The sequence below is a fragment of the Acomys russatus genome, chromosome 20, assembly GCF_903995435.1.
Source record: "Acomys russatus chromosome 20, mAcoRus1.1, whole genome shotgun sequence".
NCBI lineage: Eukaryota > Metazoa > Chordata > Mammalia > Rodentia > Muridae > Acomys > Acomys russatus.
In genome coordinates, this window is record NC_067156.1 from 65758296 (window position 1) to 65774270 (window position 15975).

Sequence of the window (15975 nt, forward strand, 5' to 3'; positions counted from 1 at the left end):
CAGGTTACTATACTCAGCTGAATTTCCAATTCAGCAGAATAAAGCTTCATGAATCAACCTCCCCTACACAGACACACACACACACACACACACACACACACACACACACACACACACACACACACACACACAACCTGGAGATTTTAATGCATGGTAATGTGATCCTTGGGATGAGGACGTCATTTCACGCCCTAGGTACCTTTGTTTACATTTTTGAATACTTGCTTCAGAGCCTCAGTGCAAAGCCACAGCGATGAGGGTGATTTCCTCCCTGCCTTTCACTTTCACATACAAACAGCCCCACATGGATCAGTAAGGACCTTCCAAACTGAGGTGGGAGTGCACACTGATTGGGGGTGGGGTGGGACTGGGGGTTGTATGCTGATTCCGGGTCTGTGGAGTGCACGCTGATCTGGGGGCTCCGAGCAGAGCCACTTCGGAGGTTGGGACCAGATGTGAATAACAATTTCCACATGGCTCTGGAATGCGGGGAATTTATTCTTTTGTGGCTGAGAGCGATGTCTGCAGGAGGAGCTGCTCTAGATCTTCCACACAGGCCAAAGCATCATCTTCATCACAAAGGCAGAAATGTCCTCTGTGAGCAGATAAAGAGCAACACCTGGGAAGATGTGTACAAGGATGGTGTTGCTATGACACTGGCTTATTTCAACTACAATAGTTATCGTTTATTTTCTTGTCTCATCCAAGGAACACACATCATGCCCAATGCACACAACCGCACATGATTCAAGCACTGTGAAATGCTTTTGAAGAAAAAAAAAATCGTATCTTAGAGAATAATTTCCCGGGAAACTGTATCTCAACAACCTGAACGTAAAAGACCCCCCCTTAGCCCCCCCCCCCCGCTCTGCCGCCGCCGCCGCTTTGTTAATTGTCAATGACAGTAGATTCTATGAGCAATTAATAGAAATGGAGCTATTAAATAATTGTATTGCTCAAGATCCAATCATCCCATACAGATACTTCACATTTGGGGGGGGAAGTTCAGTGAGATCTGGGGTGCGCATCTACGTGGTTCCTACAGTGGCTTTGGAAGGCCTTCTTCTTGGCCCTCAGGCCTGCAGCAGGAGCTGGAGAGAGGTCTACTCCCGAGCAGCAGTCATCACTGCCTCTCTCTGCCACCTCCTTCTCTCGATGGGCTTCAGAAGTACGATGTGTGGGTCTGTGTTCTGAACTGCTTCTTTTGGGGGACAATCCTGCTGCATCTTCCCTCTGCCACATCATACAATCGCCATTAGAACCTGTTACAGCTGAAAAGCAAAGAAAGAATGAATCTTCATTTGAAATCAGCCGCTTACTCTGACGCCTATGACACATCACCTGCTTAGGTGGGGAGATTGGACCGTATCCACTTGCACAGAACATGCCCCCCATTAAGGAAAGACCCCTCCCCCAAGTCCTAGATCCACTTTGTCTCCTGTACTTTCTTTGATGACCATTTGTGGTATCATAGAACCCTGTTCAACAGGCCCAGAACATATTTAGTTACCTGCCAGGCCACTGGTCAGTCCTTAGCATATCAATCTAGGGTGAAGTGCAGTAGACAGAGAAAGAATACAGTGTGACAAGTGTTGGCACAGGGGACATTAGAGACACTGGGGAAACACTGGAGATAGAGCTAAGGCAACAGAGAATGGAAGGCAGGTCTCCAAAATGCTGTTCCTGGTGTTTTCTTAAAACACACACACACACACACAACAACAACAATAAAAAGCAGAAGCCATCACTTCTTTGAAAACTCTATTAAGTACAAATGAAAGTGCATGGAAATACAACAGACACAGAGCAAGATAAAGTAGACAATCAAGACTAGGGTGGGGGACAGGAAACACCTCAGGCAGGAGATGAGCTCAGAGAACAACCAGAGGAGAGTCAGTGACCAGATGAGGAGACAACGGGAGGCTCAGCAGCACCCACTGTTCCAGGTCGCTCCCATGAAACATTCTCCCTGGAATAACAGTGCAATAGGCTCTGGGCAAAGCTGGGGGTGGGGCATACTTGGATTTAACCAAATGCCATGCCCCACCCCCAGGGCCTTGACTGATCTCAAGCCTTGGCCAGAACCCAGAGCACCCGGGATGTCCAGTGTCCTCTCAGTTGTGACCTCCCAGGCCCTCCCTACATATGCTGATGCCTGATTGGACTCAGTGGAGGTCTGAGTGGAGCACTATGGGTCCTTTGCCTTAAGAGGAAATGAGACTTAAGCCACTGAGTGGATGCCTTGTATTTATAATTTTACTTTCTCAGGAATTCTTACACCAAAGTACTCATTTGAAAGGAACAGTTCTATACTGAGATTTTCAGTGTCTAATCTTTTGTACACAGATGTGCCTTGCATCGTTTGCTTTTCTTTGAAGTGCTGAGGAGCCCAGAGCAGAGCAGAGTCTGATATTTATTTTTATTGGTTTCACAGCAGGCTGACTTTCCCATCTTTATCACCAGACTCAGAGACCAAAAACAAGAGCAGCACATGTCTGCACACTTCAAGCTGTGCAGAGTTCTGCAAACTAAGGTTCCTACAGGGGCCTGAGGTAAAGGTGAAGGAAGAGTGTCAGGGAAGGGACGGTGGGAAACAACAGTTCTTGGCTGAAATTGTGGCTGGGTTGAATCTCTTTTTATAATAAGGGCGGCCCCTCTTGGCACCTCTAGCCTCTGCAGTCAGTGGCACAGCCTGCTTCCCTCACAGTGGATGCCTCTAGACATTGCCAAGTTTCTCAGGGCAGAGGGATGGGCACGGCAAGGTGGTTTGCTTCAGAACCACTGCGCATACCCAGCGCCAGCACTCCTGAGATCTCTGGTGGGCTGCTATCTCCTACCCAGGCCTCTTGGCTGGCACCAACTTTTTCAGTATAGGCAGTAACATGAGCCCCACGGCCTGGACAATCAACTGATTCTCAACACTGCTTCTGTCTATTATCAGTGATCCTAAAAACAGCTCCTTTTAGGGGTGATGTTTATTTTAAAGGCTGACCATCGAGGCTACCATCTCCTTTCTTTATGCTAGAATGTTCTGAGCTGCCACCTATCTAGCAATCTGGGATTTTGAAGCTCTCTGCCGTTTCACTTTCAATGACTGACAACTTAGAGAGTGGCTCTCAACCTTCCTAATGCTGCAACCCTTTAATAGAGTAACTCATGTTGTGGGGGACTCCCAACTATAAAACTATTTTCATTGCTTCCTCACCAATGTAATTTTGCTACTGTTATGAATCACAATGTAAATATTTATGTTTTCTGATGGCCTTAGGTGACCCCTGTGAAAAGGTCATTCAACCTTGCTCAAAAGGGGTCACGACCCACAAGTTGAGAAACACTGACCTAGAGCCTAGAGTCTATATTTGGAATCTACCAGGGGTGGATACGATGTTTGGTTGGTTTGTGACCGTTTCACTGTGTTGCTTTGAGCTCGCAATCCTCCTAGTTTGACCCCTGAATAACTGGGCCTACGAGGCATGATTTGATGGATTATTTGAAGCCATGGCTTGAGAAAGATTAGGCCGGTCTACCCTTATTTTCTTTATCAATCTTCAACTAAAACCAGTCTACCAGTAAGGGTTCAAAGGTTCCTGTGACCCCATTGATATGCAGAAAGCCAGACTGCCAGGCCAGGACCTATAGAGAGTGCCTTGAGATTCTAAGGCTTAAAACACCATTCCCAGGCATGCCCTGGCTATGCACAGGGAAAACAGGCACCAGCAGCTTCCTCCTGAGACTGCCTGCTCCTTAAGCCACACTCCATGGGCAACAGGTGATTAAGATCTGAGTGCAGCCCCTCTGCAAAGCCGCCATGCTCACCAGTTGCCTGGGCATCTCATTCAGGTGCAGTTTTGATTGGGCAGGTTGTTACAGAAGGAACAGGTGAGCACGCAGGCCTTAGTCCCTCCCGTGAAACACAAGATTCACAAAACTGTCTCACTCCCATCTGGCTGGCCAGTTGCCAACCAAGGACTGCTTGAAGCTTGGTTCTTCTTCAGCTTTTCTTCCCAGAGTCCTGACCCTACCCCTCTACCCCCAACAGGGTCTCTCTGTGTAGCCCCGGCTGTCCTGGAACCCACTCTTTATACCAGCCTGGCCTTGAACTCACAGAAATCTGCCTGTCTCTGTCTCCCAAGTGCTGGGATGTAAGGTGTGCACCACGGCCCAGCTGAACCTGCTCTTGGCCCTTCATCCCTACCCTCCACAGGATCTTACTCACCTGTTTTTGAAATGTCTGGCTTACAGGTTGTGTTAGTCCTGCCTCATCTAAAGGACCAGAAGCGGTAGAATTGGTGAATATGAATGAACACATATGCATGAATGCATACATGCACTTTGCACGCACACAAAAAAATTATGAGATTGGTTTATGGGATGTGGTCTGGGTAGTCACACAATGGCTGTCTCACAGAGAGGCAAAGAATCCAGTAGTTGCTCAGTCGCGTAAGGCTGGATGTCTCAGTAGTCCCATTTGGCACTGAAGGCCTAGAGGATCCCTAGAGAGCTGCTGGTCTTCAGTCTACATTAGAAGCATAAAGAACTTGGCTCTAGTACCCGCAAAGTATGCTGCAGCAACAGGGTAGATGAACATGCCAGTGAGGGTGAGGGCGAGCAGGCAAAGAGCAAAGGTTTCTTTTTCCATTGTCCTTTTATCTATGCTTCCACCAGAAGCTGCTGTCCACATTTAGGGTGGGTCTTTCTGCCTCAGATAATCAATCAAGAGTCAATATTTTTTTTTAAAGGCCTCAAAAAATAGGTGAATTTAGCATTTTGGAATAAGTTTAACATTTACAATATCCCTCACAGGAGTGCCAAGAGGCTTGTGGTTTAGTTGATTCCAGATGGAGTCAAGTTGACAACCAGGATTAACCTTCAGGTTACTCAACCCTCACCATGCTCCCGAGCCTCCCCCACCCACAGAACAGCCCTCTGGGATTGAACAGTAAGCCATGCCTGTCGTCCCGGCACTATGGAGGTAAAGGCAGGAACATGAGAAGTTTAAGGTCGGCTTCAGTTGTGTAGCTAATTTGAAGCTTGCTGAGGTTATGCAAAGGCCTGTGAAAGAGGAAAAGAGAAGGGGAAAGGAGGCACTCTGAGCCTGGGAGGGGTTGGGAGAGAAGAAGGATGAAAGGAGGCAGCACTTGCTCAGGCTGCTTTCTGATGAGCATCTCTTGGTATCTTGGGGGCTTACCTCACATCTGCCTGTCTGAGGGTCTTCTGAACAATCTGGACTTTCTTCTAAGAGAAGGATTAAAACTCAAAGCGTCTGTGACCATAGGCACTGACGTCAAAGCCTGCCTGGAACAGAACAAATGCACAGCAGAAGAAAAATTAAAATTTGAGGAGTGCGATATGGCAATCTGTATTAAAAGCTTTAGATGTATGTGTATTTTATGGCCCAATAGTTCCATTTTAATAGTCACTATTTCTTAAAAAGCCTCAGAAATAAGGGAAGCCTGGAATTCAGCACTTATATTAGTATGTATAAAATGCAAACATAGCCAATAAAATTGAGCTGTTAGAAGTGACACCTCTATTCACACAAGCAGCTCTGAGCTGTTACATAGTAAGCAGCTTTCAGAACATTCTCTAAAAACAGCTAATGAAAGCATCCATTATAAGTCAGGTGGTGACGTAAACACCTTGCAAAACAGGATGAATTGTATGGTTACAATTCTATAAAGACTATTACAATGTACACAAAAAGAAATGAAAGGTACCCGAGTAGCACCACTTCAGGTGATTTCGCCTCAATTTTCCACTCCTGTTCGATGACTTATGATAAAGTTTTAATTCTTTGTTAACTTGCAAATTACAAAAACAAACAAACAATAACAGCAGCAACAACAAAAATGCTTAAGACATTCTAAGGTCGTTTTTTAAAGCCTGTCTGTCTCGCCCTAACAACTTCTCTACAAACTCTTAAGGAGTCAGGCTCTATCTTGGGTTTTCTTCTCCCCTCTTTCTAAGTGCTCTTAATCAACAAAGTTTCTATGATATAACTAACAATCAGTTCTGTCTTTTTCCAAACCTATCCTGTTTTCTACCAGCTGTCTTAGAAAAACCCTCGCGGCTCCTCAAACCCTCTTTAAGTGTTTTTCTCGCTTTTTTAAAGAACAATTTTAGTTCTTGTTATTAATACTACATATTAATTTTACTATTAACTACTTTGTCACAATTTGGCATTGGTTTACTACCCTGCCGCCTTTGTCCTGCCTGTGCTAGACTGGGAGTTAAGAGTTCACCACCTCAAGGGCGGAACGACCTGCAACCAGGCAACTAAGGCAGGCAGGTGAAGCCCAATCCGGTCAGGCCTGAGGTGATTCTCATTAGCATGCTTCCAGAGAATCAACGGAGAACCCCTTTCCCAGGCCTACCGCTGTAGGGAAGGCAAACCCTCGAGCCCAGAAAATGGCCCAGGGCTTCCTTTGGAAAGGCACCAGGTGGGGGCGTGGCGTGGGCGAGTCCTGATGGCGCTCTGGGGGCGGGGCTCTGGGGCGGGGCCCAGGAGGCGGGGCTCTGTGGGCGGGGCGCGGGGAGGCGTCCTGTAGCTCCTCCCGCGCGCGGCCCCTGGAGTCCCCGAGGCGCGCGGCCAGCCCAGCTCCGACCCGCCTCACACCGTGCAGCCCGGCGCCTTAGCAAGCGCGGGCCCGGCGCCGGGCCCGGGCAGACGGCGGGGGGCGTCTCCGCCGAGACTCTTTCTGTGGCCCCAGAGCGGCGAGGACGAAAGCGAAGCTGAGTGGGGCCGAAATCATGAACCGGAGTTTTCACAAGTCTCAGACCCTACGCTTCTATGACTGTAGCGCAGTGGAAGTCAAGAGCAAGGTAAGTGCCCGAGGCCCACCGTGGCGGACTGCGCTGGTTCCCGTGGCAAATGAATGGGGCACCCAGCGGAGGGAAAGTGGAGCGGTGTAGGAGGCGGCCGGTGTCGACAACTTTGGAGCTTGGGCTCTGCATGCCTCTGTGCATGTCTGTGGGATGTGCTCCGGGGCCCGGCAGTCCTCCCTGCTCCCTATGCGAACACAAAGCCCCGCGGCCGAGGGCCATGGGACAGTCAGTGCAGGCTCTGAACCCGCTCCACGAGAGCTGCTCTTTTGTTCCACGAACTAGAGACGACCCGGGCGCGCCACACGTTGAAGGGGGGGGGGGGCTCTGTTTCCGGGGCGATCTTGAAGCTGAGGACTGCTGGGATTCGGGTCGTGAAGGGGTCTTTGGGGGCCAGAACCAGAAGTGGGGGCCTGGCTGCGCCACCTATTTGCTTAAAGGAGCAGACTGGCGGTCGGCTCCTAAATCAGGGCCCTGGCCCAGCCTTCAGTTTGGCGTTGGGTACCAGCCCGGGAGCCCTAGGCGCCCTCTACCCCCAAGGCCCAGACCCCTTGATCATACACCTGGCCCAGGTCCAGTCCTCCTCGACCCAGCCCTGAGCACCCTTCCTACCCAGACATCTTTCCCAGACGCTCCCCTAGCTTAGATCCTCCGGGTCTCTAGTGTGCAGGGACCCACAAACTCTCATCTGGGCGAGTGGCCCCCAGACCAGTCTACAGTCCGCTACGGGGCGCGACCCCGGCGCAGACTCAGACCCCCTGGGCGCGCCCAGGCCCCTCCCGCTGCTTGAGCCTAGGCAGAGCGTGCCCGAACTTGCGGGTAGCCTTGTGTCTGGATAATTGGCTGATAGGATCTGGCGCTTCTCCCCTCTGCGGGGGCGGCGGCTTCTTCACTGCAGACGCTTTAGTCTAGGAGGGTCTATGATGTGGATGAAGAAGGAGCTGCTCTTGCCTCGGGTCGGGTGGGAGAAGTCCCTCGAGCCTTTTCCTAACTAGAGATAAGTAGCCTTGTTTCTGGGGTGTTCTGGGTGAAGAAGGCAGAGGCGCTTGAATGGTCCAGGTCACCGAAGGTTAGTTCTCCCCAGCGCTTCTTATGGGCCTAAGACCGGGGATCCATTTGCCTGGTCTCTGGGGTGGGCTGGGTGGGTGATGCCCTCGATAGACTACTGACCAGCCCCAAAGAGTCCTTTGGTGTAAGACTGTTCAGGGTGTCTGTAGAGTCCTGGTGAAGAGGCTGCCCCTCAGTAACAGTGGGGTATTGTTGCAGACCCACCGTGGTGAATTGCAGAGCCTCCTCATTAGGGAATCTCTTACTTATAATGAGACCATACTCTCTTTCCAAATAATAATAATAATTCTGTGACCCCTGCCCCACACCCATCGCTTCAGTTGTTCAGGAGTGCAACCAAATCCCCAGGTTCGTGGAGCCGTGAAGCCAGGGCCCTCAGTTACAGTGGGAGATTGAAATAATTGCCCATTTCTTCAGCACTGTAATATGGCAGCCCCTTCACTTCTTTAAACTGTTTTTGGATGGTTGTACATCCACAAGCAGATGTGAGAGAGAATACAGAAACCTGAGGTCACCTTCCCACGCCCAACTACCGTGTTGACCTCTTGTGTGACTAGAAGGGACCGTAGTAGGGTGTGTGAGCATACAGGCACGCTCACTTGTGTGACCACCAACGCAGCCACGGCACAGCCATGCGTCACAAGGATGCTTCCTGGCCACCGAGTATGGCTTGATAAGCACCAGCCACTGGGTTCTGGTGCTCAGTACCTGTGTGTGGCCCATTATCAAACTCACAGCAAGGCCATGGGACAGATCTGGAGGAAGTGCCCTCACCAGGCCTCATCCTGCAGTTCTGGGCTGTGGTTCACGCAGGCTTAGGGGAGAGTGGGCCACCTGCCTCCATTTCCTGGACTGTGAGCCCAACTGCCTCCTCCAACTCTGCTCAGTGGAGAAATGCCCCTCCGTGTGCCTTAGGTTTCAAGCTCAGATGCTGCTGCCTTGCATGGAGTAAATGCCAAAGCTGAAGTTTGTTCAAGCTAGGGAGACTTTGGAGGGCCCACACTGACCTACTGGCACGGCTGTCCTCCACTCCCCACCCCACCACTTGTCACACTCATTTGCTTGTCCAGAGTGTCCCATGTGGCTCTTCCTTCCATGCCCCACCCTCTTTGTAGTTGATACGTGTCCCTGCGGAGTCCATCTCTTCAGGGAAAGGCTTTCGTCACAGTGCTGGAGGCAGAACCTCCTATCAGCGAGGACTTCATGCAACTTGAATGTAGAACTACAGTTTTGCTTGGGAAAACGGTGTCTAGGGAGCTCAGTGCACCCAAGTTTTGCCACCTCTCTGCATTTGGGGGATTTGAGGCAAATCATTTTGTCTCCCTATCTCAGCCTTTTCATCTGCAGCATGGGTCTATAGCTGAGGCGCTCACCTCCTGAGAAGGAACGATGCGACGGATGTGAGGGCATGTTGGAAGCATCCAGCACCAGCATTCAGGGTCTCATAGCACTGTAAGATGCCTGGCCTGAAAAGTACCACACACCCTCTCAGAACTGCTATCAGTAATCAGCGTCCTGATTGGCCAGGTCCCTGTGCAGAGGGTGCAGGTTCTTGGCCTGGTGGCTCTGCTCATTTCATATCCCCCTACATGTCCCTCAAATCTTTAGTTCTAGCTCATGGTCTCTTCCTCTCCAGAGCCAAGTACACTTCCGATGATGTCCAGCTTCCGCCTGCCCTTCCTACTCCACTTCGACTTTTTGGCTCTCCGACCTGCAGCCAGGAGGGAGAGACTAGAGGTGTGTAGGAAAGGATGTTTCAGACTAAAGGAAGAAAGAAGGGCAGATGCCTAGGCCGCTTTGAAGGATAGCAAGGAAGAGGCCGCTGCTCTCGGGGATGCGCTGGGGGGGTCTCGAAGGATACAGTTTTCCCTCAGCAAGGCTTCTGGGGAAGCCTCTTCCACATCCCCAGCCATACCTTCCTCTTGAAGCACCTGAAAGGAATAACAGGTCCTCCCACCTCAGCAGCATTCCAATGCCAGAATTAACTAAGCTATGGTTCCAGGGCCTTTTCTACACCGTGCGGTGTCAATCCACACCTGCTCTGGCCTGTGCCCCTAAACAAGAGTCTGTGGTTTCCCCCACCCGAGAGTTTTTTCTAGGCTGTTCCCCCCTTCTGCAAAGCCGTCCCGAAGATTCTCACACCAAAGCAGGCTCACTCTGTCTGGCCCCTTTTCTACTCATTTTAAAGGCATCAATCACGAGGCCTACTCTGTAGTATTGAGGACGGAAGGTTTCTTTTTTGTTTGTGACTCCCTAAAAAAACTTGGGGCCGGAGGAGGGATAAATATCACTGGTGATTCTGTCTGCAGATGAGCTTCTCTTAATGCTGCCTCTTGGCCTTTTGATGGCATGTGCACACATCACATTATAGTTTCTAGAATAAGAATCACAAAGACTTATTATGTAGTCTACTTCCAATATGGCAGTATGTTACAAATGTTTCTTCATGCCATTAATATTTTAGAGGGCTTTAAAAAATGACTATATAGTATTGCATGTCATGTCAAAATAATACTTAATTTAATCAATTTTTTTTTGAGTTCCTGCCCTTCCTATAATAAATTGTGCTGTGAGCCATATTGAAGTATTTAAATAAAGCTTATGTAGAATATACAACATACGGGAAATGAAAGTTATTGGTTGTATTAAGTCAGGACAGACTTCTGTAGTCAAAATTACTTGAGATGAAGATGTGCACATTTTAAAGGCTTTGAATCCATAATTAGTAAGTGCTTAGGCAGGTGAGATGGCTCTGTGGTGAAGGCACTTGCCAAGCAAGCCTGACCTCCGGAGTTCAATCCTTGGAATCCACATAAAGGTGGAAGGAGAAAGCTGATTCCACAAAGTTGTTCCCTGACCACCACACGCACACCATGGCACGCACACCATGGCAGGCACACCATGGCAGGCACACCATGGCAGGCACACCATGGCATGTACTCACACACACATGTCATTCACACCCAAAACTTTTCAAAATGTTCTGTGAAATCCTTCTGCTATTTTATACATGCTATTTGATATCCATCCATTTTCCTCCCTTTTCCTTTTTTCCCACCCTCCTCCAAGTTCTGGGCACTTTCTCATTCTTTTCTGATTATGTAAGCAAGGCAATATCCTATTGTGCTACTTTGTATATTTCTTGAGTTGCCGATGAACTGCGCTAGCACGCTCGGTGTCCATCTCTTTCTAGCTTCCCATGTTTATCCTGTATCCTCTTCCCTCTCTCTTTGTGCTGACTTCTGGGAAGTGTTGACTATGAGAGTCCCAGCAGGCCAGGTGAGACTGACCTTTCAGGTTCTGAGGGGAGTTGCTGTCCTTTCACTAGTAGACCCTGGCTCAGACATTAACCTGGGCCCCCTGGGAGGGCTTGTGTGTGAGTCGCACCTAGGTGGCTTGGCTGATCATGTGCTGGCTGGCAAAGCTCTGCTGTGGACAGCTGGGCACACAGTGTCTTCTGTCAGCCTGTCTCCTCCGATCCCCAAGATCTTATCTCTGGCTGATCGAGTTGGCTGCCATAGCCCTGCAGGGACCCACCCTTCCATCTGGCATGAGGCAGCGGGTGGGATGGAAGCTGGGCCAGGCCTCCCTGTTGGATGACTGAGGACTTGCCTCCTGTGGGCCAGTTGAGAACTGCCTGGACACGGTTTGACTCACCTGTGTGTCAGCTACACCCTTTTGAGATTCTGGTTTGTTGTATTTGTGCACGTATGTGTTTCAACAGGTTCTGGGACTCGATCTGAGGAGGTGCGTTCAGAAGAGGCACTTGACAGGGACCCGGGTGGCATGTTAGTTTGGGGAGCATGGATGGTGTCACTACCCCCAGAAGGCTTTCCATTTTTTTCTGGGTGTATGGCCAGGGGCTACTATATCTTGCTAAGTAGTCAAAAGATTGCCTGGGAACTGGGGCATTCCAGAAACTCTGCTGGGGTTTTCCTAAATTCAGAGAAGGGAATGATGTCAGAAATTGCGAGATGGAACCTCTAAAAGTCTCAGACACTCGAGCATCCGTGACGTGTATCAGGATTGACAGAAGGGAGATGCGTCCCTGCTTACAAGGGTCTCCTGGTCCTTTAGGGCCAACACAAAGGGAGCACGAAGTGACGGCAGCAGAGCACGCAGTTGGATTTGCCCAGCTGTGCTCATAAGACAAACCCACACGCCTACTGGCTCCTCACTTCCCTTTGGGCTTAAATCAGGGACCCAAAGTGGAGGTGCTATACTCCTTAACAGTCACTTAACTTCTTCCCAGCACATTTCCAAACCCTGTTGGAAGGCTATACTGGACACACTGGGGATGTAAACGTGGAACAGATAAGGTACTGCCCTCTGTGTAAAGGCTCTCATTCTAAAGCAGGTAACAGTTTTTTAACATCCCCAATACATGTGTGAAATATGTGCTAGACCCGGTATCAAATACATTGAAATTGCAAGAAAGGATCCATCCATCCCCTTTATAAGCTATAAAATGGGCTCTCCTATCACTTCAATGATACACAAGGGGACACTGAACCCCTAGGGACATCTTTGCCCTGCCCAGGGTCTAATAGAGGTTCTGAAACCCAGTCAGTGCCACAGCAACTTATGGCTACTAGTGGGGAAGGCTCATGGCTCTTCGTAGGGACTGTCAAGTCATGAAACCCAGACCAGGACACAGACACCACATGCCAGCTTCCCCCTTTAGTACGAGAGACCCTGGGCCTCTGGATACTGGCATGGTGTTATGGTTTCCCATATGGGATGAGAATCCTGGTTCTCCAGGTCTGGAGCTCGTGGGCACAGCTGAGAATGGATCTTTTGATTTTCAGATTCCTTTTCCCTTGCATTGTGGAAGAAGGTTCTTGATGCATGTCGTCAAGGAAAACCCTCTGTTCAGTAGCTAGTTATAAAATGCTGGTCCTGCCCTCCACCTATTCATTTGTTTGTGGGGTTTTTGCTCTTTTACTGGGCAACTACTGTGTGTCAGGTGTGGAGTCCATGTTGGGGTGCAAAGACAAGAAAGCAGACATGTGTTCATTGTTTTCAGATGAGGGAATATTTGGATGAAGGGGCATGGTGTGTAGTAGTGTGTGTGTGTGTGTGTGTGTGTGTGTGTGTGTGTGTCCTTCATCCTATTATTTGACATGCCACCAGTCCACAATGTCACATTTATGTGAAGCCGGAGGTCAGCAGCCCAGCTGTCTTATCATCTGCAGGGTCAGTCACCATGTCAGCACCCCCTCAAATGCCTTTATCTGTTCTTTGCAACCGTGGGGGTTCCCTGTACCAGGGTGTAATGTTGGGGGATGGTCTAATGTATTTTGATGCTAATTAATAAAAAGCCATCCCACCTAGGCAGAGCAGATAAGATAGGTGTGGCTAAGGTTCCTGGGCTTGGCTTAGAGAGACAGAGGGGATCCTGAGAAAAAGGGCCTGAGGAGAAAGGAGAAGGCCGCCATGGATTAAATGGAAGAAAAGCACATGACTGGCATGGATGGGAGATTCCGCTCAGATGAAGAACATTAGCAAGTATTTGGGATTATGGATGGGAGGTATCTTGATAGACATTATTAGAAGCAGATGGCATGGGATTGGGGCAAGTATCATATACCTGCCCCACTATGGGAAGTAGTTTAGAGGATTAATGTCTGCCCTGCCCCAGGTTAACTAAGGCTATTTTAAAATATAACAGATGTTTGTGTCTTGATTGATTGCTAGCCAGGCATACTGATAATACAGATAATTTAGAAACAATAATAAACAATAACTAGCCCCCTATTGATAAAATAAAAACAACAAGTGGTGCTGATAACAAACATTTATTAGGTCATATTGATAATTTTTAAAACAACAGTGTATCTTCTAGAAGATCCACTAGCTGGGCTGTTAGGCACTGGTCTTTTCCTTGTTTGGAGTTCTTTAGTAACCTGCATCACATTGAGCATTCTAGAAGACCAGTCCGGAAAACCACTGCATTTCTCAATCAAAGTTCAGCATTATAGGACTATGCGATAAAGGCTCACTGATTCAGATGGAAAACAAACGGATTTTCCTTACAGCTCCGACTTCAGCCATGGCTTGTTAGAAACTCTCCACTTTCTGAAGGTGGAAAATATGTGATTGGCAGCAAGCTTTCTGCCCAAAGCAGCTCTCCCGCACCCGGACAGGACAAGATGAGAAGAGAAGCTAAACAAAACAGAGAAACTTGAAAAATTAAAAAATCATCTTGGCTATTGCTGATGTTGGCATCTCCAGGTTTCCATTTGGGTAGAACTGGGTCTCCAAGATTCAGCCAGACCCATGTGCCCCCAGCAGATCCACCCAGTGCGTCAGGCTCACCCCTCGGAGATAAGAGGGGCCTTGCTTCTCCCTGTGGCTGGCATGTTGGCAGTCATTTGTGGCTGCTTCCTCCTGACTTCTCCTTAGGCCTTTGGCTCTGAAAGTTAGGTTGGGTCTCACCCCACCCCTACCTCAACGCCCTGTCAGGAGATAGGGTGGAGTATAGTGTTTTACTTGGGTGAGGAGAAAGCTTGCTTTATTTACTTACAAAATCTGAAAGTACCCACTGTGTAACATCTCACTGTGACTGCAGGACTTCCTGTGTGGACCACCTACATCCAGTTTGTAGCTTGTCTGCTACCCTGACCCATTCTGTGATCTTCCAGCAAACCAAGGCAGTGCCAGGCAGTGTGGCACAGGTTAAGGCTAGGGTCCTCCAGATGTGTAAGATGGCCGTGCTGTGTGTGCGCTGGCGGGTTTTACTTCTCTTCAGGATTTTGTCTGAAGCACAGTTCAGTTCTGCTGCTCTGAGGAACTAAACCAGGGCTCATTACGTATTTGTGGGTTAATCAAAGTCAATCAAGAAAAGCCCCGCCTCCTTCCCTCCCTCCCTCCCTCCCTCCCTCCCTCCCTCCCTCCCTCTCTCTCTCTCTCTCTCTCCCTCCCTCCCTCTCTCTCTCTCTCTCTCTCTCTACTCTCTCTCTCTCCATCTTCTGAGAGTTTGGGGTACCCACTGCGCATGTGTGAGTGCAGCGGCTTGTGTAAAGCCTCGCTGTGGCTGAATGGTTGCTCCTGTGCTTACATTTCTTGGCTTCCCATTAGTTTACGGCTCCAGGTCATTCAGAGACCCCTGTGGTGGGCTGGGTATTGTGGCTGAGTGTGACATGAGATGACTGAGGATTAGACTGGGCCACACACAGTAGATCATAGGCCACCGCTGAGGTATTTGTTCGTCACATATGGGGAAATAGTGTGTGTGTGGAATAAAGACGCCATAGCAGCCTCATGCTTGCTTTGCCACAGAACCTATAGAGCCAAAATCTTGCACTCCACTTTTTCTTCACTACAGGGTGGAGCCTGGGCCTCCCTGGGCGTCTTCTCATTTAATCGCATGTGAGGTGGTTGAGGCCCCATGTCTTGTGAGTCCACAGAGCACTATGGGATTTCTCTGCTCCTCTTCAGAGTCCTGGCTGTTGAGTAAATACATCTGTTTTTTCATTTTGTCATATGGATATGCTTGTCAAAGCTAGATTTGACATTCCACAATGGCAGACCTCCCTCTCTGCCTCTGCCTCTGCCTCTCAGACCAAACAGATGAGACAAAGGTACCCAGGCCCCAAACTCTGCCAAGACAGGGTAAGCAAGTCCTCACAAATATGTCTGTCAGATATATCGGGCCAGAAGGCTGAAGATGATGCTCCAACGTTATAGAGAGTTTTGGGTGACTGTTCAGGTAGCAAACTGTCTCTGTCATCCTCTCATTTCGGAAGCTACTAACCTGCACTGCCTGTATACTCAGGTAATCAATTTTATTCTTTCTCAAGTCTCTGATGGGGTTGAAGGCCAGATAGTTTAGTTTTACAATGAAGCTTAGTTGTTTAGGGGTTAAGATGTTTTTAGGTCTAGAGAGATGTTTTAAGTTGATAATGATGAGATATGATAGATATTGATTTACACTCAGAATTTTAGATGCACCAAGATAGGAAAGATGTTTTCTTCAAGACTGCCAAATACAAATAGCCAAAACACTAAGAATGTAACATTTACATAATTCCTGATTGTTTCATGGTTCTTCTTGCTGTAGGTAGTTTGTTGTATATATGTATG

The 15975-nt window shown here is 48.8% G+C and overlaps 1 protein-coding gene across 1 annotated transcript in view; it reads left to right on the plus strand.

The window, feature by feature from the left end:
• Positions 1-6599: 6599 nt before the first annotated feature.
• Positions 6600-15975, plus strand: part of Pard6g (par-6 family cell polarity regulator gamma) — a 63553-nt gene continuing 54177 nt past the window's right edge. Inside the window, exon 1 of the mRNA XM_051163714.1 lies at positions 6600-6822. Within this exon, the coding sequence (XP_051019671.1) occupies positions 6751-6822 (72 nt within the window). The 5' untranslated portion in view covers positions 6600-6750. The remainder of the gene's footprint in view (positions 6823-15975) is intronic.